We start from the raw sequence: 25,602 nt of genomic DNA, 5'->3' as shown, positions 1-25,602 counted from the left end.
GAATGTATTAATATCCTAAAATTAATCTCAAGACTCACTAGCAAGTAAACACACTGAATCTCCTTGGGGGGGGGGTGAGGGGGAGTGTGACAGCAATTATTTTTTAATTTAAATTTATTATTAATTTCAGTAAAAATTTACAGAGACTTGGGATTTCCATTCACTCATTGTTGCACTTTTTCCCCCCTCCTAAGCGTCCCCCCTAGTACACTACCCTCTTGGAAAAGTAAAAAATTCTCTCATTGTTTTACAAACTCTCCACCATGTAGCCTTCCCTCTAGACTCCTGTCATGACAAAAATACCTAATCACATATCCCTTTTAAACAGTTTTCTCCCTCATCTGTTTCAATGTAGTATCCATTACTGAACCCATCTTTCTCAGTCTCCCTCCAACCCCGAGGTCAGTCCTATTTTCCAACAGTGGCACCATGCAGTATTTGCCCTTTTGTGACTGAGATACTTCACTCAGTATAATATCCTCCAGGGTCACCCATTTTAAATACTATTGCATGAGCTCCTTGTTTTTCAATGCAGCATAGTATTCCATGGTGTGAATATACCACAGCTTCTCTAGCCATTCGTTTGCTGATGGGCATTTAGGTTGTTTCCAACTCCTTGCTATTGTGAACAAAGCCGCAATAAACATGAGTGTGCATATATCTGCTTGGGTAGCAGTTATGGTCTCTTTAGGGTATATTCCCAGTAGTGGAATTGCTGGGTCAAATGGTATCTCTATTGCAACTTTCTGAGAAAGCAGCACACTGCCTTCCACAGTGGTTGCACCATTTTAACTCCCACCAACAGTGAATAAGGGTTCCAGTTTCTCCACAACCTCGCCAGCATTTGTTGCTTGCTGTTCTCTTAATTTTGCTATTCTGACTGGGGTGAGATGATATCTCATAGTTGTTTTAATTTGCATCTCTCTTAGAGCTAGGGATTTTGAACATTTCTTCATGTGCTTGCTGGCCATCTGAGTGTCTTCTCTGGTGAAGTGTCTATTCATATCCTGTGCCCATTTTTCTATTGGATTATTTACCTTTATCTTCTTGTGCTGCTCAAGTATTTTATAAATTCTGGATATAAGTCCCTTATCTGATATGCCATTAACAAATACTTTTTCCCAGTGCATAGGGATTTGATTCTTAGAAGATCCTACTCATATACTTTATCTTCTCCTGGTTCTAGGTTAACACCAAAAATCTAATTCCAAAAAGGAACAGTCCAGGCTTCACTAGGAAAAACTGCCTCACTGGGCAATTTTAGCAAGAATTTTCATTAGACATTTAAAGAATGTATAAACACCAATTCTCTTCAAACATTTTCAAAAAACAGAAAAGAGAACAATTCAACATTTCTAACAAGAACCACATTACTCTGCTATCAAAGCAGACTGACATCACACAAAAAGAAAACTACTGACAACATATATTAAGAATTATAGATCAAAAACCTCTTCAATCCAACACCATAGTATACGAAAAGATTAGACATCATATAATCAGGTGGGATTTATTCAAGTAATCCAACATTAGAAAAATCAGTGAAATAAATGGACCAAATAATTATCTATTTATCTCAATGGATACTACAGAAAGACTTGACAAAATCATAACACCTTTTCATGGTAAAAATCCTCAAGAAGCTAAGAATAAAAGGAAAACTCAATCTAATAAAAGTCATGTAAAAACTCAGAGCTAACAAAAATTAAGTAGTTATGGTGGACTAGAAGATAAGTGTGCTGCCAATCTAAAGACAGACTGTTCAAAATCCACCAGCTGCTCCACAGGGGAAAGAAATGACAATTCTATCAAAGGCAATCTACAAATTGAATGCAATCCCAATACAGATACCAATTCTATTCTTCAATGAGATGGAAAAGGCAATTTCCAATTTCATCTGGAATGGAAAAGACTAAGTAATGCACTACCAAAAAAGAGAAACAAGGTTCAAAACAACTATGAGATATCATCTCACTCCAGTAAGAATAGCAAAATTTAAGAGAACAGCAAACATCAAATGCTGGCGAGGTTGCGGAGAAACTGGAACCCTTATTCATTGTTGGTGGGAGTGTAAAATGATGCAACCACTATGGAAGGCTGTATGGCGCTTTCTCAAAACTTTGCAAATAGAAAGACCATTTGACTCAGCAATTTCACTACTGGGAATTTACTCTAAAGACACCCTAACTGTCACCCAAGCAGATACATGCACGCCCATGTTTATTGAGGCTTTGTCTGCAATAATAGAGCTGGAAACAACACAGATGCCTATCAACAAACAAATGGATAGAGAAGCTATGGTATATTCACACGACAGAATACTATGCAGCACTGAAAAACAACGAACTCATGAGATATTATGAAAAATGGATGACCCTGGAGGACATTATGCTGAATGAAATATCTCAGTCATAAAAGGACAAATATTGCATATGGCCACTATTATAAAATGGGACTGACATCAGGTTTGTGGAAAGACAAAGGAGAAGAGAAATTAAGCATTGCCACAGATGAGGGAGAGAACTGTTTAAAAAGGATCTATGAATGGGTATTCTTGTCATTACAGAAGTTCAGAGTGAAGAAGGCTGCATAGTGGAGTAGACTTGGGGGTAAGGGATTGCTTAATAATGCAAGTTTTCTTTTCAAGGAGAAGAGTGAAGTGGGGGAGAGGGGGTGGGCAGGGAGAAAAGAGCAACAATGAATGACTGGAAACTCTAAGTCTCTGTAAACTTTCATTAAAATTAATACATAAATTTAAAAAAAAGAGCGAGAAACAAAGGTAGTAGGCATCTCACTTCCTGATCTCAGCTGTGGTGGTCAAGACAGCATGGTACTGATACAGTGACAGACACACAGAGTAAAGGAATAGAATTGAGAACCCAGAAAGCAACTCATCTACCTATGATCTTTGACAAGAAGATGAAATCAGTTAAGTGGGGAAACAAAAGCCTCTTTAACAAATGATGTTGGCAAAACTGGAAAACTACCTGTAGAAAACTCAAGCAAGATCCACATCTCATACTGTGCACAAAAACCAACTCAAAGTGGATCAAGGACTTAGGAGTAAAAACCAAATACTATAAACTTCATCAGAGAAAAGCTTGGAAGAACTCTATAGAGGCCCTAATCCATAATATAAACAGCCTTCCAAGCATCATGAAAAACCTACAACCAGGAGATAGTAAATATAAGATGAATGGGACCATCTAAGAATCAAATCCCTGTGCACATCAAAAAACTTATCCAACAGGGTAAAAAAGGAAACCCACAGACTGGGGAAAATATTTGATAATGACTCGTACCTTCAATTTATAGAATACTCCCGCACCTCAACAAGAAAAAGGTCAACAATCCAATAGCAAAGTAAACACAGGCTATGAGACACTTCACCAAAGACGACATTCAAACACACAAAGAAATGTTCAAAATCTCTAGCTCTCAGAGGGATGCAAATAAAAACGATGAGGTATCATCTCACCCTAATAACAAAAGCAAAGTTCAGCAGAGCAGTAAACAACAAATGCTGGTGAGGCTGTGGAGCTCCTGAAACACTTATCAACTGCTGGTAAGAACGCAAAATGGCGCAACCACTACGAGGGGTAGTATGGTGGTGCTTTCTCAGAAAGTTGGAATAGAAATACCATTTGACCCAGCAATTCCACCACTAGGAATATATTCTATAAAATCCAGTGCTTTCACCCAAACATATATGCACACTTGCAGCCCAAATGCCCATCAACAAATTAACAGATAAAAAACTAGGGTATATTCACAAAACAAGAATTCTACACAGCACTGAAAAAACGAAGAACTCATCAATATTACACAACATGGATGATCCTGGAGGATATTATGCTAAGTATCTGTCACAAAAGGACAAATACTGCCCAACGCCACTGAGTTCCAATGCAGTATTCATTATTTTACCCTGTGTAAGAGGAATGTATGATTAGGCATTACACATATGACAATAGCCCCAAATAAGAGATAACACTGAAAAGAGGACTTGGGGATGTGAGGAGGGAGGTAATGAACTCAAAATTCTTATTGGCAACCAGACTTAGTGGATATATGAAAACTAGGACCTCCCCAAAGTGGGAAACTACCTGTAGAAAACTCAAGCAAGATTACTGCCTGACACCTTTTTAAATGGTAAATTTTAACTATTCCACAATGTCATTCTAAACTCTGTGATGTTTTAGTAAAGCTAGGAGATTTAAAAAGATATGATTAGCCTTAATTGATTAATGGGAGGCCACAAGGGTGTGGCTTACATGCTGTGTTTCTGAGTCTATGGCAAGAAAGCTAGAGAGCGTTTTGTTAGACCTATGCCTGTCTACCTAAGCTCATGGTCTCCAGGATTCAATTAGTGACTTGCCATACCTACGGAATTCGGAATATAAAGTCAGCCTTCCAGGATCCAGTTTTCCAATGACTTTTGGATGTGCCAGCCTCTAAAAATGCTCTCCAAAGCCAGGCTTCTGCGACCCAAATTCCCCAAAACCACCTATTGCCACGTCAGCCTCTGGAGATGATAGCCTGAGGCCCTGTCTGCCTGGTAACCTGGACTCCACCTCCCCAGGTGCTGCAATCTTGAGGTATGACCTACAGACTTGACCTTTGTAAGCACTTGACTCATTTCTTTGAAATAAATCTCAATTCTCTTTCTAGTAATATGCATACATGCTGTTCAGTCAAAATCAACTCTGAGATGATTCTGCAAGCAGGTCTGCAGAGGCTGTAAATCACTCGATTCTTCTCCATTAGAGTATCTGGTGGATTTCAAGTGCCTGCCTTTGAGCTGGCAGCACCATTCCCTACCCACTAGGCCACCTGAGCTTGTTGTAGTCATCTAAATATTGGTCTTGTTTCTCTAGAGAACTCTGCCTGCGATGGCCAGCGCAATCTAACTTCCACAAATCTGTAATTCTACCCTGTAGGTTTTATTTTCACCACTATTCCTGCCTTAGTGGACTCTCTTGATTTCTCATCCCAAAAACTGACCATATGTAACGGGTGCGGTGCTTAATTACTGGCCCAGTCATTCCCGTAAAGGCAACACTACTCGAGTCAATGACTGGAACCACTTCACAAAAAACACCAGAAAACTAATGTAACACAGAAGATGTTTCTTAGCCCACGGCTTCATACACATACAAGGAAGGCCTGTGAATGCAACTACTAGTCAAAATGTATGCACCAATCACTCTAGCCAAAGATCAAGATACTGAGGACTTCTACCAAATTTTGCCGTTTGAAATTAAGTGAACATGTAACCAAGAAGTATTAATAATAAGTGGTGACAGGCATGTAAAACTTGGAAACGACAAAGTAATGGTAGTTGGGAAACATGAACTTGGTGACAGAAATTATGATAAAATTTACAATCACTGCTTTATTCATTAAAAATATTTTAAAAAAACCCATAGCCTATACACATAGACTTCACCTAATGGACTATACAGAAATCAGCCTGATCACATCTGTGCAGTCAAATGGAACAGTTCAACATCAGCAGTCCAGAGAGGCCAGGAGCTGACCGTCAAAGAAATAAGTAATTACTGATACAAGCTCAAACTGAAGATCAAGAAAATAACAAGAAATCCACACAAACCATAATTCAAGAGGTTGGAGTCTATCAAGAATATGGGCCCAGGACTGGAGAAAGACTCAGCAACAGCCTGTAGTATGCAGACAACACAACCTTGCTTGAACAAAGTGAAGAGGACTTAAAAGCACTTGCTGCATGCAGAAGACCAAATACTACTGTGGGTTTTGGTAGGTGCCATGGCATCACCTACAATTCACAGCAATCCTGTGAATGAGGTCTGAACCGTGCCTTCCCCAACTTGCTTGCACCATCCCCATAATCTAAGTCATGCTCAAGCCTGCTGTGATCGTCACTGTGTGAATCCACTTCCCTGAGGGTCTTCCTTTAGTTCTCGGACTTTTTTCCCTATGCATGATATCTCTCTCTCTCTCCAAAAGCTGGTTCCTCCTAAATATATGCCCATAGTAAGTGAGATGTATTCCACCACCCTGGCCTCTAAGGAGCACGCTGGTTGCAATTTCTTCAAGACAGATTTGTTTTTTCCTTTTGGTAGTCCATGAGATACTCTTCATCACCAGCACAATTCTTCAATCTTCCATAGTCACTGTCCACCTTTCAAAAGCTTAAGAAGTGAAACTCCCAGGGAGCTCTGGTGGCCTAGTGGCAAGAAGCTGCATTGCAATCTTTTAGATAAACAGTTCAAATCAACCAGATGCTCCGCTGGAGGAGGGGCAACCTTCTCCTGTGCCAGGTGGATCAGACTCAACAAAGGGAAAATAAAAAACTAAGAAGTGAAACTCCCAAGGTTTGGATCAGTTGCACCTTAGTCTTTAAAGTGACATTCCTGGTCTTTAGCACTTTGGAGAGGACCCCAATGGCAGTTTATCCCAATGCAAACATATCTTTTGATTTCTAGGCTGTTGCTATCATATGTATTGTGGATCCAAGTAAGATTAAATTCTGGACAGTGTACACAAAGTGATGAAGACTTGAAGCAATGACCTCGAAAGACCAAAGACTACAGCTTCAATATAAGTTACATTTCAATAGTAAGAAAACAAAAATCCTCACCCGTGGCTGAACAGGCAAAATTATAAAAGAGATGAGAGAAAAGACCGAAACTGTCAATTTCATTTTACTGAGATCCACAAATCAACACTCATTCAAGAACTCAGAAAATGTTCTGCACTGGGAAAATCTGCTATCCAAAGTGCTGAAGAATAATCATGTCTATTTAAAGACTAAGCTATGCCTGACAAAGTGATGGTATTTTCAAATGCTTCCCCTAAGCACCAAAAAGTTGGACAATGAAAAAAAAAAAATAATTGAGGCCTTTGAACTAACTGTATGTAACGTTGGAAAAAAATACTGACTATCCCAGGGACTGTCAAAAGAGCAAACAAATGTGTCTTGGAGGGAATAAAATCAAGGTGCTGGTTGGGAGCAAGGAGAGTAAAATTTTGTCTCACATTATGCTGGGAACAGTAGAGGCTCAGGGGAAGAGCAGACAACCTTCAACAACATAGACTGTTCCAGGAACTAACTATGTGCCCAAGCAGATGACAGACCACAAATATGGCACAAACAAGGCCAAGTTGCAGACTTATTCATAAGGTGACCACCACCTTATGAAATAGTTCATAAGTATCCATGAGACCCAAAACATCTAACACAACATCATTTCCATGCAAATAAAGTTCAGATTTATAAAGATACAGTTAATAAAAGGCAAGGGGGGAAAAAAAGTACTAGACATAATCACAAGAGACTTACAGTCGAGTCTCAAAACAGATCCCCGTCTTAAGTCGGAGACTGCTTGTACTCTTTATCTTCTTGGTTGGACTCCATCTACCCTACCTACCTTCCACACTGGCCACAAAGTGATCTAACACATAAATATGTGCCTTTCTTCTTTTCAAAACCCAGTCTTTTAAAGTCCAAAGTGTTTAAAATTATATAATAAGCCTTTCAGAATTTGGCCCCAACCAGGCCACCCATGTTCCTCGACCTATTATCTCTCCTCCACAAACTCCATATTCTATATTCTCACCACTGACCATTTATCATTGCAAAAGATGCAATGCTTACTCAATCCTATGACTTGCTCTTCCTAGAATAACCTTCCTTTCTTGCTTTAAACTATTTACCCCTTAAAAATTAACTAAAATACAACCTCCCTTCAGTTTGTTCATGAAGTATTTTGCACATTCTCCTATCATAGCACTGAAAGCTTCAGTGTTCACGAAGTCTTATTTACTTATGACTAAGGATAACAGAAGACTTGATGCCTTGAGCTGTGGTGCTGGAGAAGAGTACTGAATATCCCATACACTGCCAAAACTTTTTGTTTCCAAAGTACTAGCAAGCTTATTGATACAAAAAAATGCTCAGAAAACTTACAGAGAAAAAGTATCATGAAACAGGTATTTTTATCATCATTGCAATTTAAAGCCTCAGAAACCTGATAGTCACTGCTGAGTCAGAACCAATTCATTGTCAGCACTCAGTCAATCTCTTCCCGTGTAACTTATTTACAGCCTTCAAAAAAGCACACTACAGGCTCAGCTATGAGATGGTTCCAACTCAATAACAATACATTTTTTTAAGTTTGAAAAACCAAGTACAAACTATCAAACTGGGCATGGATACGTAACTAAGAATGAAAATAATTTAAAACCATCATGGCCCAGAGATTAAAGCTGGCTGTGTCTTCTCTGTGGAAGAAAAATGGCAGTATACTTCCATAAAGAATTTCCATTTTAGAAACCCTATTAGTTTAACTTGATTCAAGCCATGATCTTTTCAAACACTTACTATGCATCTGAAAGTTGGACAATGAAGGAAGAGGACACAGAAGAATTGATGCCTTTGAGTTGTGGTGTGCAACTAGGAGGCAAGGATGACAAAAACGCCATGTGACCCACTGTGGACAAGATGTTAGCAGGGGCCAGTCCTTGGAAAGAGACATCATGCTTGGAAGCATGGAAAGGCAGTGAAAAAAAGGAAAACTCTTCAAGAGATAGAGCACTGACTGTAATAATGGTTCAAGTTTATCAAACATGATGAAGATGGTACAGGACAGGATAAGGTTCAGAATCTGCTCACAAGGTCACTAAGACTCATACACAGTGGCACCTAACAACAACAAAGAGTGTTCTTAGTCCCTAGGTGGTGTGCCCAGTAAACACATTCAGCTATTAACTTAGGGGGGGGGGGCGGGGAAGGCTAGAGTTTCAAGTCCACCAAAAGAGGTGTGGCAATACACTTCCAGGGGAAAAATACTCTGTCCCTGCCAACCCTCTAGATCACTGACCTACTCTGACACGTAGAAGATCACCATTAAGTCAGAATGAAAACAAAGAGGACGACTGAGGTTTTTAGAGTCCAGAGCAACAGAAAGGAATCTCAAAACTCTTTCTTTCCTGAGAGTTACAAATACAAATACATAAAAAGACAAGCAGGTAAAATACAAAAGGAGCAAAAGCTAGGCAGAACCAGGAACAAACTGAAGAGGACATGCCCCAACCCAAAGGGACAAATTGGCCTCCTGCAGCCACAAGAACAATTTCCCAAGAGGCCTCTAAAACTTGGACTTTTCACGTGAGCTCCAGATTTTTAAATTCTGACCATTAGTTCAGCAATATTTAACCAAGCTTTAAAAAAAAATTGACCTTCAAGTCTCTGTTCTTGTCCAATAATCCATTTTACAAATGAAATCCAGACTAACTGAAGAATGTGTCTACATCATCAAAGATGGTCCATCTGACCACATCTAAAATACTGCAGGGACCTGGAAACAAAAGCCCACAAATTCAGAGGAAACAGAAACAAGTACACTTCCAAATGACAAAAACGTCAAAAACTTATCTTTTCAAAAGAGACACAAAAACGGTTTTCAAACAGCATCAACTTTTATCCAAAGCTTTCTGAACTGTTTCGAGAGGAAAACGAAAATCAGCAACACAAAATTGGAGGTGGTAAGACAAAAAGCAAGGGCTTTCTATAAAATTTCCAAGAGTCATCAAACAATGACATGACTATTTTACAGAGTACTTATTTTCACTCCCAGGGATATTTTACACACTCCAGGGATACACAAAGAAAAGGCTGGATGATCTTTCAAAAATACTGCAGAAGTATTAATTGATGTGAAGAAATAGGTCTGAGTAAAGCTTTTTTTAAAATGATATTCTCATTATGAATACTAATCACCTTTCTGCTGTTGTTCTGCTTTTTCCAGTAGACTGATGCAAAAACACCAATGGGAGAGACCCAGTGACTGTGAAAATCAACCAATTCAAACTTTATAAATAAATCCGTATAAAATAAAGGGGGAGGAATCCACCAATGTGAGTGCGGAATTGTCCCACAGGACCGCCTACACTCTCCCTGCTAGGGAAGCTGACCTGCCAGGTCACAGAGCTGCTGGGTGGTTTCCAATCACCAATCTTTCAGTTAGCAGCCAAAAGCATAACCTCCATCACCAGAGACACTAGGCTGCACAGTTGGCATTCAACTACTCTCCTAAAAGCTGGTCAAACCACCCAGCAATGCCACAGAATTCAGGCCATCAACTCCTTGCCAACAAGTTCGTTGGATTGTTTTTAGTGAGATCTGTGTCAAAACAGAGTTGTGTTACCCCAACCCATCTCATAGCTAATGCTGGTGCTGCAGTCACAGTATCACACTAAGGCTATGCTGTCACATGTTGGACAACAAACTATGACTGCTTCTAACCTGGAACTTGTCACTGCAACAATAAGCTTGAGTATAGGGGAACACTGTCACAGGATGGTGCAAAACAGGTTTAGATCTGCTGTTAATAGGGTCACTGACAGTCAACTTGACTGCAACTAACAATAATCTCAAATTTCTGTATTATAAATGACTAGAGTCTCAAACTTCAAAATACCACATTTTTATTTTCTCCAACTTGAACTTGCATGACTGTTCCATAATCAGTCCCTGGCCTTGTTTTAACTGCTGATACTGAGCTTCTCCACTGACTCTCTTCAGAGATGTAGTCAATCTCATTCCTGTGTAGTCTCTATCAGATGTGGTCTATGTGTACAGTCACCAGTAGGGTGTGTTTTGGTTTGGTTTTATAAAAGGCTATTTGTAGTGCTCGGCAGCACATATACTAGAATTGGAACGATACAGAGAATATTAGCATGACCCTTGCACAAGGATGATACACGAATTTGTGAAGCATTCCATATTTTTTAAAAAATAAGTTTAAAAAGGGTATTTGTAAAAATTAAATAACACACTATAAAAGATTCTGTCATCTGATCTCCCTCATTTTCTGTGACCAAATCAGTATTTTCCTCCTCCGAGTCCTTTTTTGCTTCCAACTTTTGCAGTTCAGTCACCAATTAATATCAATTTATCTCAATTCAGACCGAAAAGTTGGTAAAAATTCTCAATTTCTCCCTCCTTGGCTTTACTGGCTCATGTGTACATCTGATTAACAGTTACAGCAAGAGATCTTCCTTCTCTGTGTATAGAGCACTATACTTCAACATAGATCTTGAAATGGTCTTTTTTACTATGAATGCAACACCGTGTTTTTCTATTTGTCATTCTCAGCATACTAGATCATATGGTGTCTGGTTCAAAGTAATCAATACCAGTGCATCTCAGCTCCCTAATGCTTATAGAGTATCTATCTAAAATAGACAGACTAGAAAGACAGCAGTTCGGGACCTCTGCACTAAATATATCAGAAAACAAAGATAACAGTTAAATATGAAGAAATATTTTAAACACAGATTTAAGAGAATGAACTGAAACATGGAATAAGGAACAACAGAACCCTCAAGAACATACTGCAAGGGAGCTCAGGTGGCCTAGTGGCAAGAAATTGCTCTGCAATCCCAAATACAAACTGCAACTTGAATCCACCAGACGCTCTGCTGAAGAAGGAGGAGCAATCTCCTCCAGTGCCAGTCAGAGCTGATTCAACAGCACACAACAAGGGAGAAAAATTAAAACAAACAAACAAAAGGACACATTACAGCCACTTCAAACCTCTAGCCATGTGGTGTGGAACTAGAAAACCCAGGATGGCAGTAGCAGCAGCAATGGAATCCACTACAACTGAAGCAAAACAGTGCAGTCCAGCCGTCTTGATCACTATCCACATGGCAGAACTCAGGAGAGCATCCTTCTTTTCGTCCCTCCTGTGCCCACCGCTCCCACTACTCACCAGGTATTCAGAAGTGTTTTCACCCAAAATATTCATCTCTACCTCAGGCCATACTACACATCTTCTACTGGAAGCTCTCACAGCATTTCTTCAAGAGCCTGGGGACTGTGGCATACCTGGCCTACACTTAAGTCCCCAGATTAGTGGAAGCCCCTCTTCTGACTGGGAATTCCCTGGACTTGAAGCAAAGACACCATCTCTAACCAGGCTGACTAGCCTTGAGACCTCAGAAGCCAGCAGATACTCTGCCCCAGGCAGGGTGCCCCATCTCTTAACATATCCTGGACACATGCTAGACCAGAGATAGCCCTTCATGGCCTGGCTGACATCTTGGGCTTCAGTTACTACTTAGAGGAGTAGAAACTCTGGTTGGACAAGAGAAGCCAACTACAGTCTTCTGCTGAGCTAGCAGATACCCTGTCCGGGCCAAGCAGTTTATTTACTATGTTCCATAACATACATGTTTCCTATCTGTATGCTTGTCTGCTTGATGGTTTGCTCTTTTGGGTACTTGAATTCAACCTTGATTCAAAAGAGGCCACGGCACTAGAGAGTGCTCATGTCAGATGGGTCTTGGCTAATAAAGATGTTTACTTTGTTTTAATTGATTATACAAAGGCATTTGACTGTGTGAATCATAACAAAATATGGCTAACATTGAGAAGAATGGGAATCCCAGAACATAACAGTATTCAGACAAAACCTAGACACAGACCAAGAAGCAGCTGTTCTGTCAGAACAGAAAAAGGAAACTGGTTTAAAGTAAGGAAAGGAATGCATTGTAGCATTGTAGCCTTTTGTCCATACCTATTCAAACTGTATGCTGAGGAAATAATAAAAGAAGCTGGACTCTATGAAGAATATGGCATCAAGACTGGAGTCATCAATAGTCAGCATTATGCAAATACCACAACCTTGTGTGCAAAAAATGAAGAGGACTTGAAGCATCCACTGCAAACATCAAATAGCCTTCCATATGGATTACATCTCAAGATCAAAACAAAAATCTTCCCCACTGGACAAACAGACAATATCATGATAGACAGCTCTGTCAAAAATCTCATTCTTAAGGGAGCTCTGGTGGCCTAGTGGCAAGACGCTGCACTGCAATCCCAGGGGTATGTGGTTCAAATCCACCAGATGCTCTGCTGGAGAAGGAGGGGGCAATCTCCTCCTGTACCAGTCAGATCTGATTTGACGGTACACGTAAAAATAATACCATTAAAAAAAAAATCGCATTCTTCTTGAAACCACAACACTATACTGTACTGGGTCTATTGTTCCAAATGGCTTTTCTAGGTCACTGCCCTTGACCTTGTTATACAGATGGGCAGGAACATGCAAATTGTACATACAGTCTATCCAACAAGGGGATTGGCTAGTTTTTCCACTCAACCAAGTTTAAAGAGAGCAGGGTTTAGCAGCATAAAGGAGGATCTTACTACTAGCAAAGAAGCAACAGCAGAGAATGCAGTGGCCCGTGGGGCCAGAAATCCCTGCTCCAGTCAGAACAGAATCTATACAAAAGTATCAGCAGCAGAGAACCAGCAGCCAATGTAAACTAGATCCATTATTTCTATCTCGGAGCAGATGGATCTGAAGCATCTGGAGTCGTGAAGTGTTTGGACTTGTGAGTTCTTACTATAGATTACATCACCAGAGTGTCAATCAACTAGAAATATAAACTTTTGGCAAGCCTATGGATTGAGGCTCAATGTCAAGACGACAAAGATTCTCACCACTGGGCCAACTGGCAGCATCAGGATGGATGGTGAAGAGACTGAGATTTTTCACAGCTTTAGTTTGCTTGGCCCCACAGTCAACACTCTTGGCACCAGTAGCCAGGAAATTAATTAAAAGGCGCATTGCCATGGGAAAGTCTGCTGTTAGGGACCTCTCCAAAGTGCTGAAGAGCAATGGTGTCTCTTTGGAGACTAAGGTGCATCTGATACAGGCCATGGTCTTCACAATCACTTGTTATGCATCAGAGAGTTAGACAATGACCAAGGAGGATAGAGGGAGAATTGATGCCTTTGAGCGGTGTGCTGAAAAAGAATATTGTGAGTACCATGGACTGCTAGGAAAACAAACAGATTCATCCTGGAAAGGGTTAAACCACATGGCTCCTTGGAGGCAAGGATTCTGAGGCTTCGTCTAACATACTTTGGACATATTGTGAGGAGAGACTGGTCCTTGGAGAAGGACATCATGCTTGGGAGGGTGGAGGGACAGCGCAGGAGGGGAAGGCCCTCTATGAGGTGGACTGATTCAGTGACTGCGGTAATCAGGACGGGAGTGTGAGAGACAGCGCGATTGGCACAGGACAGAGCAGAGTTTAGGGCTGTTATACATAGGGCCACCATGAGTCACAAGCGACTCGACAGTACATAACAACAACAACATTGGTGATTTTTTATTTAGGTAGCCTACAGCGTACACTTTTTAAAGCAAGCCTAGAGAGTAAATGTCAAATTCCTCAGACTATCATCATGGCATCTCACAATATATCCTTGGAATACCCACCATAAGGAAAGGGCTCTCATGCAGTCTCTTTTTTCCCAGCCAAGCTTGATTTTCTGCTGCTTGGCTCCCAAATAAATGAATAAATTTGCTCTCACTATGAACCCTTGCTGGAATATTCTGTGAACATCACCATTTCTCTTTCCTTAAACACCACAGTGCCTAACCTGAACTAAGCTAAAAAAATCTGTATAATTCTATAGAGCTATATGGTCTTTTCAATCATTTGCTATGCATCTACGTAAGAGCTGACAGATAATAAGGATGACAGAAGACTTAAGGCCCTTGAGCTGTGGTGGTGGTGAAGAGTATTGAATATCCCATTGACTGCTAAGTGAACAGAATGTCTAGGAGAGAATGCAGCCAGACTGCTTCTTGAAGGCAAAGATGACAAAGCTTCACCTCACTTTACTTTAGGCATGTTGCGAGGAGGAGAGGCTATTCCCCGAGAGGGAAAGGGTAAAGGTAAACGGTCAACAAAAAGAGAGGAAGACCCTCAATGAGATGGACTGACACAGTGACTGTAGCACAATAGGTCAAATATGTCAGAAATTATGAGGATGGCACAGGCTGGACATGGTTGAGGTCGGCTGTTCATAGGGTCCCTATGAGCAGTACTTAAATCAACTGCATCTAACAACACACAGCCTTAAGGGAACTCTGGTGGTGTAACCCATATGGCAATGGGCTGCTTATCAAAAGATTGTGTTTCTTGCTGTTGTAATCCACCAGCAGCTCCTTGGGACAACAGACAACCTCCCATTAGAATGTACAGCCTTAGAACTACAGAGGGTCTCCCGGAGTCAGAACCAACTTGCTGGCTATCAGTTTTTAAAATATATTACCAGAAGGTTTTACTTAAACTAGATGGTTAAGACTTCTTAAGGTAGTCACATCACAGGGGGGAAAGGCTAGGGATCAAATGCCCTTTTCAGCATCCTGAGCAATGCAGTTCCTAAGCCTTTTTCCCAAAGGCAATTTCATCTTGCATAAATATACCCAGTAGGAAATAACATATAGAAGACTAAATAAAGAAACTTACTCTTAGGAAAATAACTAAAACCATTAAATAGAATATATATATTTAATTTAAAGGTTTACCTGCCAAGACAAGTTACTAAGTAAATAGTGTTATTCCTTGCTAAAACCACTAGAAAAGTATCTTCTCCAGATCAACACAGATGAACTTAGAACCCAAGGGGGAAAAAATTTGTAAACTAAATTCTGCTTTAACATCAATTAAGTTGGCTTTAATCTTTGACCTAGACAATTATTCAAAAACAAATCATACAGGGTAGAAAAGGCTTCACAGTTGATTCTTTCAACTGATTTTTTTTTAATTGCAGAAAGGTTAATTTCTAAGTTTCTATCTTGACCCTTGAAGTCTAGCCTAGCAAAAGTGCCTCTACCATAGCATTTATCCAGGTACTACTAATTTATACAGCTGTCTCCCTCATGACATGGAGCAACACATCTTTTTTCCCAACAGATGATGACGTTTTTAGGTGCTGTCAACTACGACTCATGGAGACCCTGTAAACAGATCTAAACCCTGCCAGATCCTATACCATCCACATCATCGGACGTATCTGACCCTGCTGTTTCTGTTATTGTGTCAAATACACCTTACTGTAGGCCTCCTCTTTTTCACAGACCCTCCAGCAGTTTTCAGTTTTCAAACACTATGTCCTTCAAAGACCGACCCTTCCTAGCAACACAAAGCATGGGAGATGAAGCTTTGTCATCCTCATCTCTAAGGAAGACCCTGCTTGTACTTTCTCCAAAACGTGTTTGTTCTTTTGACAGTCCGTAAGATACACAGAACCCTTCCCCAACGTCACAATTTAAAGGCATAAACTCGTCCTCTTTACTACTCCTTGTTCAACTTTCAGATACATGGCAAGTAACTGAAAAGACCAGAGTTTGAATCAGGTGCACCCTGGTCTTTAAACTCACATCACTGCTCCTAAACACTAGGGAAGTTCTTGATGAATTTTCTCAACAGCAAGAAACTTACCAACATTTAGAGTAGCAGTAATAAATATGTCCAATACAAACAAGGTTTTAAGGATTAAATGTTGACAATGAAATTTTAAGTAGGAAAAATAACACTTTTAGTATTAAATAAACTTGCTGGGGGTAGGGGGAGGAAAAAACCCCAAACATTTAAAAATTATTTTTTTTATAAAATAGTATTTTGGGAGTCTTCAACACTCAAATGAGCTCTTTTCTAGCTATCACCTAAAGAAAACAGAAAGCAAAGGAATAAATTTTAAAAATCCCTTGGGAAAAACTATCCCAAAGCATAAAACTTAAGCACAACTGAGTGACATCTTGACTTTCAGCCATATTACCTTTCTTTAAAGATGCAGCAAATGAGACTCATGTGTGGACACCACAGAAAGTACTGCAAAGAAACTTCTAAAGAAGACTATTTTTTCAACAAACTAATCAGGACTCACATTCTTTGCTGTGGTAAGAAAGTCAATACATCTTCAACTTTTAGATATCAATTAAAATACATTTTATAAATGTCAAATTAAAGAGGCACGTATGAAAGTTCAAAGATTAAAAAAGACAAACATCAAAAGAAAAAGTCACTCCATGTATATATTCAAATTACATAACAGATCCTTGCTATTTATAAAATTGTTTTGCTCGATCACAAATGTTTGTCTTTAAAAATAAACAAAACATGCTCACCCATGTTTATTGCAGCTTTGTTCACAACAGCCAAGAGTTGGAAACAACCCAAATGCCTATCAACAAACAAATGAATGGCTGGAGAAGTTGTGGTATAGTCACAAAATGGAATACTATACTGCACTGAAAAAAGAACTCATACAGTATTATTCAAAATGGGTGACCCTGGAGGACATTATGCTGAGTGAAATAGCTCGGTCACAAAAGGACAAATACTGCATAGTGCCACTGTTGTAAAGTGGGACTGATGTAAGAGTTGAGGGGAAAGTACAAGGGGATACATAATGCATACTGCACTGAAACAGATGAGGGAGAGAACTGTTTAGGAGGAATATAGGATTAGGTATTATTGTCATGAAAAGTGTCCAGAATGAAAGCTGCATAGTGGAGTAGACTGGGGGGGAGGGGTATAAAAAAGATATAATTTTTTTTTTTTAACTTTTCAAAGAGAAAAGTGTACCAGGGGAGGAGGGATGGGCAGGGAGTGCGAATGAATGAATGGAAATCCAAAGTCTCTCTAAACTTCCATTAAAAAAAGGTTTTTTAAAAAAAAACCAGAACCAAGATTTAGACCTAAAACACATTACCTAGTATACTAATTCCAATGTGCATTAACTATGGTTTTTACAAACAATGGCAAAATGAGAGAAAAATAAGGAAAATTGAAGTACCCTTGTTGCTGCTATGACGTCAACTACAGCTCATGGAGACCCCACATGTACACAGTAAAACGATTGTCACGTTTTCAAGGCTGAGACCCTTCAGAAGCAGACTTACTAGGCCTGTTTTCCATGGGACCTCCTAGCCAACTTTAAGGACTAGCCTTTTTTCTGATAGCATATCCTTCCTATGCTGATGTTAAAACAATCTTTTTAAATGGTGCAAATATGCACCTATTCAACAAAGACTTCCTGAGGCGTTTCTATGAACCAGCGACTGTCAGATAAAGGGCTACCACAGTGAATGAGACTTCCACCTTATGAAACCTCTCCCCTCTGGTGGTATGTAAAAAAGTCGCTACAAAGAGGGAGATGGGAGTAAAAACGAACAAACAGGTAAGCTGAGAGATGAGAAAGCCAAAGCACATCGAGAGGTTTTAGGTTAGGCAATGTAATAAAACTAACCACACTCATTAACAATAATTAATGTCATAAAACCAAGTGTGTGTGTATATGAATAATTATATGAAAAATATTATGACCTGTAATCTTCACTCAAATGGAAAAATAATTTTTTTTAAAAGGACAGGGTGGGGTGTGTTTCCTGGCTAAAAAAAAAGACACACTCTAAGTCAGCCTCCAGTTTGAACTGTAAAATTGAAAAATTTACAAAACACTATTCTAATCTCCATCACTATCTAGTTTACAAATGTTAAATAATATCTACAAGTCCCACAAGAGTTGTATTTCTTGCCTTGAGACCAGAAAAACTGGATAGTGTCAGACACTAATGAACTTTTTTTTTATTGAAACTTTTTATGTTAATAATTTTAATGAACATTTACAGAGACTTTGGATTTCCATTCATTCATTGTTGCACTTTTCTCCCTGCCCATTCCCCCCCCAAGTTTGCTCCTCTCTTTGAAAACTAAAAGAAAAATTCTTTCTTTAGTATACAATCCTGCCGCACCTCTCCCACTGCCCCAAGTACACTCCACTATGCAACCTTAATTGTGGACTCTTGTGATAACTATAACACCCTATCATATGTCGCTTTTAAATTATTCTCTCCCTCATCTGTTTCAATGTAGTATATACAATTTATCCAGTTTTTCTCAGTCTTACCCCAACCCTGATATCAGTCCCATTTTACAGGAGTGGCACCATGCAGTATTTGTCCTTTATTAATGAACTTTTTAATCAAAGATGCTCTCTGTAACAGAATACTGATCAAAAGGGGGGAAATGAAGGACAGAATTTTAAACGTACTCAAGACTTTCTGGCACCATGGAGCCTGAATAAATGTCTGGGACTTATCATTATCCAATGATAATCTTTAAGGCAACAATACCCTGAACAGTTAACTAACGGTTAGCAATAGCACTGCCAACCCAAAGAGGCACAATTCAAATTCACCAGATGCTCTAGAAGAGAAAGAGGGGCCATTTCCTCCTAATGAGATATGGTCTCTGAAAACCTGCTGGAGGGTCAGTTAAGAGTCCGTTCAGACTAGGTCACAAAGGGTGTGCGTACCAGTTACTAAAATGTTTGTCTTTGACATTATGCTCTTTCAAGATCCACTCATATGAGATCAAACAGACAACAGTGGAAGGTTAGAGAAGAACATTAGGGGGCAGTGAAGTCATGTTAATGAGGAACAAAGCAGAACAAGAGGGTGAGAAAAGTAGCACAAACAGAAAAACATAATGTGACTAAATCTGTACAACTAGAAACCACGGAATTGGTATAAGTTTTGCAGTGATGTTTCCCACAATTCTTTTATATAAGAAAAAGAGTTACACTGTAGTATCAGAGGTGTGTGGTTTTGAATCCACCAGATGCTCTGCTGGAGAAGGAGGGACAATCTCCTCCTGTACCAGTCAGATCTGATTTGACGGTACACACACACACACACACACGAAATAATAAAATAAAATTTAAAGAAAAAATAGTTACGGTCCATAAATAAGTGTTTCAAAAACCTACAAATCCAGAATTGCTTTTTTCTTAGACTTTAGTAAGCTCACCGTGGTACTAATTCACAAGGTGATGTCATCAGGAGCTCTAGTGATCCAGTGGAAAGAAGTCGCACTGTCAACCCAAAGACACATGGTTTGTATCCACCAGTTAGTTGCAGCCTCTGAAAACCCACTGGAACCTGCTGGCTCCAACTCAACAGCACATTACAACCATGCATAAGAGTCCAAATGTCTTAAAGTAGTTTTTCTCCCCTTAACATGTCCTTCAGATCAAATAGGATTTGATTCCATATATCAAAATGTTTTTATGTGCCATGGAACTGACACTGAGCTGATCCTCCAGTGGTTCTTCTTTTCAGAGCCCAAAAGTCACAATGGAGAAGACTGCTCATCTTTCTTGTTTGTAGGTCCCACTGAATAAAGTATGACTCGCAACTGTGACTCACAGCCAGCCAAGAACAAGGGATCTGAACTGTCCCCTGTCCTGTGACGTCCTCATCATCTCTGACCTACTTCAGCCACTGCTACAGTCACTGTGTCAATCAATCCAGCTCACTGAGGCTTGTCCTTTCTTTGACTGTCCACCTTTCAAAGCACAATGTCTTTTTCCAAGGAACGGACCCCTAACACACACCCAAAGTATGTGAGATGAGTTTGGCCCTTCTTGTTTCTAAGGAGCACTCTGGCTGCACTTTCTCCAAGTCATATATGTTCTTTTGGCAGTCTCTGGGATGGCTAATCAGTACTCTTCTCTAACTCTAGAACTCAAAGACATCAATTCTTCCGCTATCATCCATACTCACTTTCACTTGACTCAACCATGACTTGGATCAGGTTGTACATTAGTTTTTAAACTGGTATCACTGTTCTTTAACACTTCAAAGCAGTCTTAAAAGCAAATTTTCCCAATTCAACACGTCTTTTGATTTTTCAAGTACTGGTTCCTAAAGTGTTGATTGTGAATCCAAGTAAGATGATCTCCCATGGAGCAGCTTGTAAATTCAAACGGCTTGCTTTTTGGGCTGGGAGCACAACTCCCTATCCACTAGAACTCCCTTAAACATCATTAACAGCTTTATGAAAGACTTAAAACCTCTGGAGCAGAATTTATCAAATCTCAGGCCATCAGTTTTTTTTTTCTCCCTGATGAAGCAGAAAGCAAATCCAGTATTTAAAACAGAAGCAGGGACAAACAGTACCCCCATAGTAATACTGCCTGGTTTCTGTGGCCTGGAAAATACAGTAATTCTCTGGAGCACTGCTATCCCATTCACTGGCTGTTTCAGAGGTTCAAATACAGAGAGCAATTGAAAAATCATGATAATCAGCTAATTAACATTTCAAAGAAGAATGATAACAAAACCTGTAGCTCCAGTGAATAACCTACTTTTGACAATAATTGAACTGTTTCTTCATTCACTTCCTCACATATTTCTCTACCTGTGGAATGGTGGAATCCTGTCAAGCCAGTTCACCCTTCACCATCCATTCATGACGACCCTAGGTACAATGGAAAGAAAAGCTGTCTGCTTCTGTGCCGTCTCTGAAAACAGCACATCTAACCACTGTAATCTAGGTTTCCCCCAGCTGAATTTTAGAAGCATATCACCTTTATTCCTAGTCTTTCAGGAGCAAACTTGGGTGTCCCTAGACAGAGAATTCTACCACTGAACCAGAACAGCAAACATCTAATACATACCACACACTGAGCTGAAGTCTTATTTTCACTAGTTTGAGTAGTTACTCACTTAAAAATAAGCCCACTCAGGTGAGACCAGCAGTGGACAACCACCAGGAAGTAATCACCAGGAGGAGAGATTCTGGCTCAGACTCCTGCATAATAAAGCTCTCTGACATCAATACCACTACTTATACGTTTCCAGAAAGTACCTAGCCTACAGATGTTGAAAACAACAAATATTCTCAAAAACTAACAGAGAGCCTTCCTCTAAAGCTGGCACCTATACTGGACTTCCTGCTGCCAGGGGATCAGGCATCATTTTGTTCTGTCATACAAAGACAGGTGGGAGTTCACATGATGGCAATTAACAATAATTTGTAGTCTAAAAGCACTGAGTGCTACCACATGTATTTCTTTAAAATGTCTTTTCCACCCTTTTACCGCTGTCAGCATTCAGTAGCAACCGTGGTGGTTCATTACGCCACGGTCATGGGCAAGGACACAAGGTGACCAAGAAACTGAACAAACTGAGGTACAGTCACCACCTGGGAATCTTTGCCAAGTTTGTGTGGGACATGATCTGGGAGGTGTTTGACCCTACAAGTGACATGTCAACAAGCTGCCCAAGGTCTGTCTCCAAGGACAAGGAGGTTTCAAGTTCATCCACTAAATGAGAATGACATATCCACTAAGAGGAGGTGTGATTGATCAATGTGCTGGCAAGAAGGTGCACGTCCCCATTCAAGTAACAGAAGAGACAAAACCAAAACCCACAGGGAGGAAAAAAATAAGTTCACATGTTACAAATTAGAAGAAACAAATGTGAAGCAAGTATGACTATACCCTTTTACAGATGAAGGAAGCTGAGGTAATGGCTTACACATTAAAATGTAAAAGAGGCATGGTTTGATCCTAACTGCAAAGTCCTTTCATTTCCTCTCCTTCTTTCTCATTTTCCCCCTCTGGTTCTGTCATAAATACCTATGCGCAATTTTATAGACAAGAGAGAAGAAATACAAAAAGCATGTAAATACATTCTTTTCCCAAAGTCAGCTACATACATCAAACTAGGCTGATACAAATATGCCCTAAATGACTGAAACAAAAAGTTACAGAAGTTCAAAGTGAACTTTTTGCTGAAGTGAACCACCAAGAGCTCACAGAGGAGGGAAACGGAGTTGACAAGCTACCCCTGAGAGAAAAGTATGATATTCAGGACAGAAGTGACTCCAGGGAGCAAAGGTCAGGGAGAAGGAAAAGTCATGTTTGAAAAGACAAAAACATCAATCTAACTGAAGCACCGTATTATGTACTAGGGATAAAAGAGGGTGGGCAGGGTCATACACAAGACCTCAAACTCCCTTTTTAAAGCATCAACAAAACATTAAACTTGACTTTGATAAATTTAGTATCAACCTGAAATAACATGCACTTATTCATTTGAACAAGTTCACTACAAAGGTGATTAAATACTGGATTTTAATTAAACTGGCTTTTGTGTGCCTTAATAACCAGATGCATGTTCAACACAATTAAACAAGAAGTCTCCATAGCCCAGATTGCTGAAATTTTGTGTCAGCTACTCAATTTTAAGGCAGAAGTAGCACCCACAAATCTTTTCCACGGTCTGAGAGGTAGGTAGGTAGCTTCTAGAAGGAATAAATTAATAAGCTCATCAGAAAAAAAAAAATCTCTCCTGTATTGCCAGGGTTAAATGAGAAGGCTAAATCCCACCCCCTTAGGGATTTTTTTACTGTTTGTCAGTGACATCACACTCCACCACACTCTCTGCAGGCAAGCTATGCTCCCTAAGGCCCTCCCTTTCCGCTATGTCACCACAGGCCTCTACAAACCTTCACGAAGTGCTGTAAAAGCTTTGGTAGCTCTACTTCTTCAGCTGTCAAACCATAGAAAGCTCAAAGGACATAAAAAGCAGCACTCCATAAAGAGTGGGGAAGAGCACTGTGAAGCCAAGCCAACTCTCCTGCACTGCTGCTCTTGGTATGTGGCAAGGAACAGGCCGGCTCAGGCAGGGCTGACCCTGACCCGCCTTGGGGTTTGCCTAGGAAATGAACAGGCAGGACTGCTCATCGTTCTCCCTTGCAGCACGTGGCAGACTTGAACCACCTCAGCACGTGGCAGACTTGAACCACCTGCATTCTGGCTGGACGCGCAGCTCCTTACTACTAAGTCACCAGAGCTGAAGCGGAAAAAAAACTTTCAATCTAGCCCAACAGTCAGTCTCCTTTTACACCTTAAGAAACTGAGGCCCGAAGCAATTAAGTGATCTGCCCTTCAAAAATTAAGGTCCAGGACAGGTAAGTGATTTGCCTGGGGCTATAGCTTCCCCATAAAGGCGTTAAGTATACTGCCATCCACAGTGTGGCACATAATCACATACTCACTCACTCTATAACTCAACCTTTATGAGAGCAAGTACCTGGTTCCCCACAATCTTTACCTCTTCTGCCACCCACTCCCTCTTCCAGTGCCTCCACCGAGAACTAAATAGGAAACCTAGAACAAACGCCAGAAGTTCTCCTTCCAATCAACCACTTACCTACCACAAATTACTCTTAATTGTGTAAGATAAAGTGGAAGGCAGAATGTCTACATTTTTCCAAGTTCTGACTACGCATGTGGACCTTAGGGCCACGACCGGTGTCCTGCCCATTTTTCTGCAAGCTGCCCTTTCTTCTGCCTTAAACTTTACCGTCCAGGGGTTTTGACAATTCTCACAGGTGCCCAGGTGACCCACATTGTGTCACTTTTCAAACGTTTCAACAGCATCACCAAAATGATAACATGAAAATACCCACTCCCTATAACCAAATAAAAGTTTTGGCAAAACCAAATGCTTCCACAGCACCTCTAAAGCATAACATAAAAACATACACTCTGTACGACCGATTATTAAAAAAACACCAATAACACTCATAGAACATTCACGAAATTTCACCCTGCTTAATTTAAAAAAAAAACAAACAAAAAAACCCAACAAAACTCATCGCCTAAAATAAAAAGACGTTAAAAGCTCCCCAGGCTCATTCCAACCAGGGGAGCCTTTAAGGAATTGGGGCGAGGGGAGAGCGCGGGACCTGTTGTCTCCCGTGCTGCCCGGTGTGCACAGGCAGCGGGTTCCCCCCCTCCCCCCGCATCGCCCCATTTCGGGCGCGATCGCCCCATTCCCGTGACACTCTAAGTGCTTCCGCCACGTTGAGCACTTTGCCATCCGCTGCAGGGCGGGTGCAGGGCGCGCAGCGAAGTGCATGCACGTTATTGTGCCACCCTGGGGGCCAACGCCGGGCCCTAGGGGGTCAATGCCGGGCCCCTGGGGATCAATGCTGGGCCCTAGGGGGTCAATGCTGGGCCCTAGGGGGTCAATGTCGGGCCCTGGGGATCAATGCTGGGCCCTAGGGGGTCAATGCCGGGCCCTAGGGGGCCAAAGCCGGCCCCTGGGGGTCCATGCCAGCCCCTGGGGGGTCCATGCCGGGCCCTGGGGGTCAATGCCAGCCCCTGGGGATCAATGCTGGGCCCTAGGGGGGTCAATGCCGGGCCCTAGGGGGTCAATGTCGGGCCCTGGGGGCCAATTCCAACCCCTGGACATCAATGCCAGCCCCCTAGGGCCGCCCAGGTTGGGTGCAGCGGGCAATCAGCGGGGGGAGGGCTGTGTCTTTCCGAAAAGCCGGGCAAGATTCTCCCTCCCCGCACCCCAAAGTAAAAATAAACCCCCAAACGCCAACACAAAGCTCCCACGCCGCCCACCCCGGTCCCCGGTGGCCACCGCCCCGAAGGCTCGGCACTCAGTGAAATGGGGGGGAAAGCGGGCGGACGGGGGCGCGGGGCCTTACCGCAGACGCAGCACGAGAGGGACTGCCGGAAGTAGGGCAGGAGCCGGTTAATCTCGGTAAACGCCTTGGGGTCTCCGGGGTCGTAGTTGAGCACGAGGCGGCTCGCGGAAATGTAGAGAGCAGTGGCATTCACCGGGTTCATTGCAGACGCTGCGGCACCGCGGGCTCCCGGGCGAAAAGAAATTCCCGAACCAACTGGGGAGGCAGTCGGGGGACAATGGCCCGCGGGCGGCGGCTCGGAGGGGCGCGGGGCAGCGCGGAGGGCCGAGCGGGGCGCGCGGATCCGTGCGAGTGGGGGGCGCTGGGGCGATCCTCCCACACATGGGGCCCTGGCGCCCCGCTTCCGTCCCTGAGACTTCCAGACCCAAGGGAAAAAAAATAAAAAATAGGGAAGGAGGGAAGGAAATAAAAAAAGGCCCGAGAAAAATAAAAACAACAAAAAGCAGACGC

General features: G+C 41.3%; 1 protein-coding gene across 2 annotated transcripts in view; it reads right to left on the bottom strand.

Moving 5' to 3' along the window:
* The window catches only part of MSL2 (male-specific lethal 2 homolog (Drosophila)), a 31,510-nt gene extending 5,999 nt beyond the window's left edge, over positions 1 to 25,511 (bottom strand). The window contains exons 1-2 of one of the 2 annotated variants that reach the window (XM_006883366.1): positions 5,730 to 5,741; positions 4,449 to 4,452 (exon numbers count right to left, since the gene is read on the bottom strand). Coding sequence is in view for 1 of the 2 variants with exons in the window: in XM_006883365.1 (XP_006883427.1) it covers positions 25,153 to 25,294 (142 nt within the window). In the remaining variant the exon portion in view is untranslated. Of the gene's footprint in view, positions 1 to 4,448; positions 4,453 to 5,729; positions 5,742 to 25,152 lie in introns of those variants that run through there. The other variant, XM_006883365.1, reaches the window with a different exon arrangement.
* Positions 25,512 to 25,602: the final 91 nt, after the last annotated feature.

The sequence above is a fragment of the Elephantulus edwardii genome, unplaced genomic scaffold (genome assembly GCF_000299155.1).
Source record: "Elephantulus edwardii isolate Elephantulus edwardi_28Jun2011 unplaced genomic scaffold, EleEdw1.0 scaffold00027, whole genome shotgun sequence".
Classification (NCBI taxonomy): Eukaryota; Metazoa; Chordata; class Mammalia; order Macroscelidea; family Macroscelididae; genus Elephantulus; species Elephantulus edwardii.
This window is presented reverse-complemented; position numbering and strand designations above follow the sequence as displayed.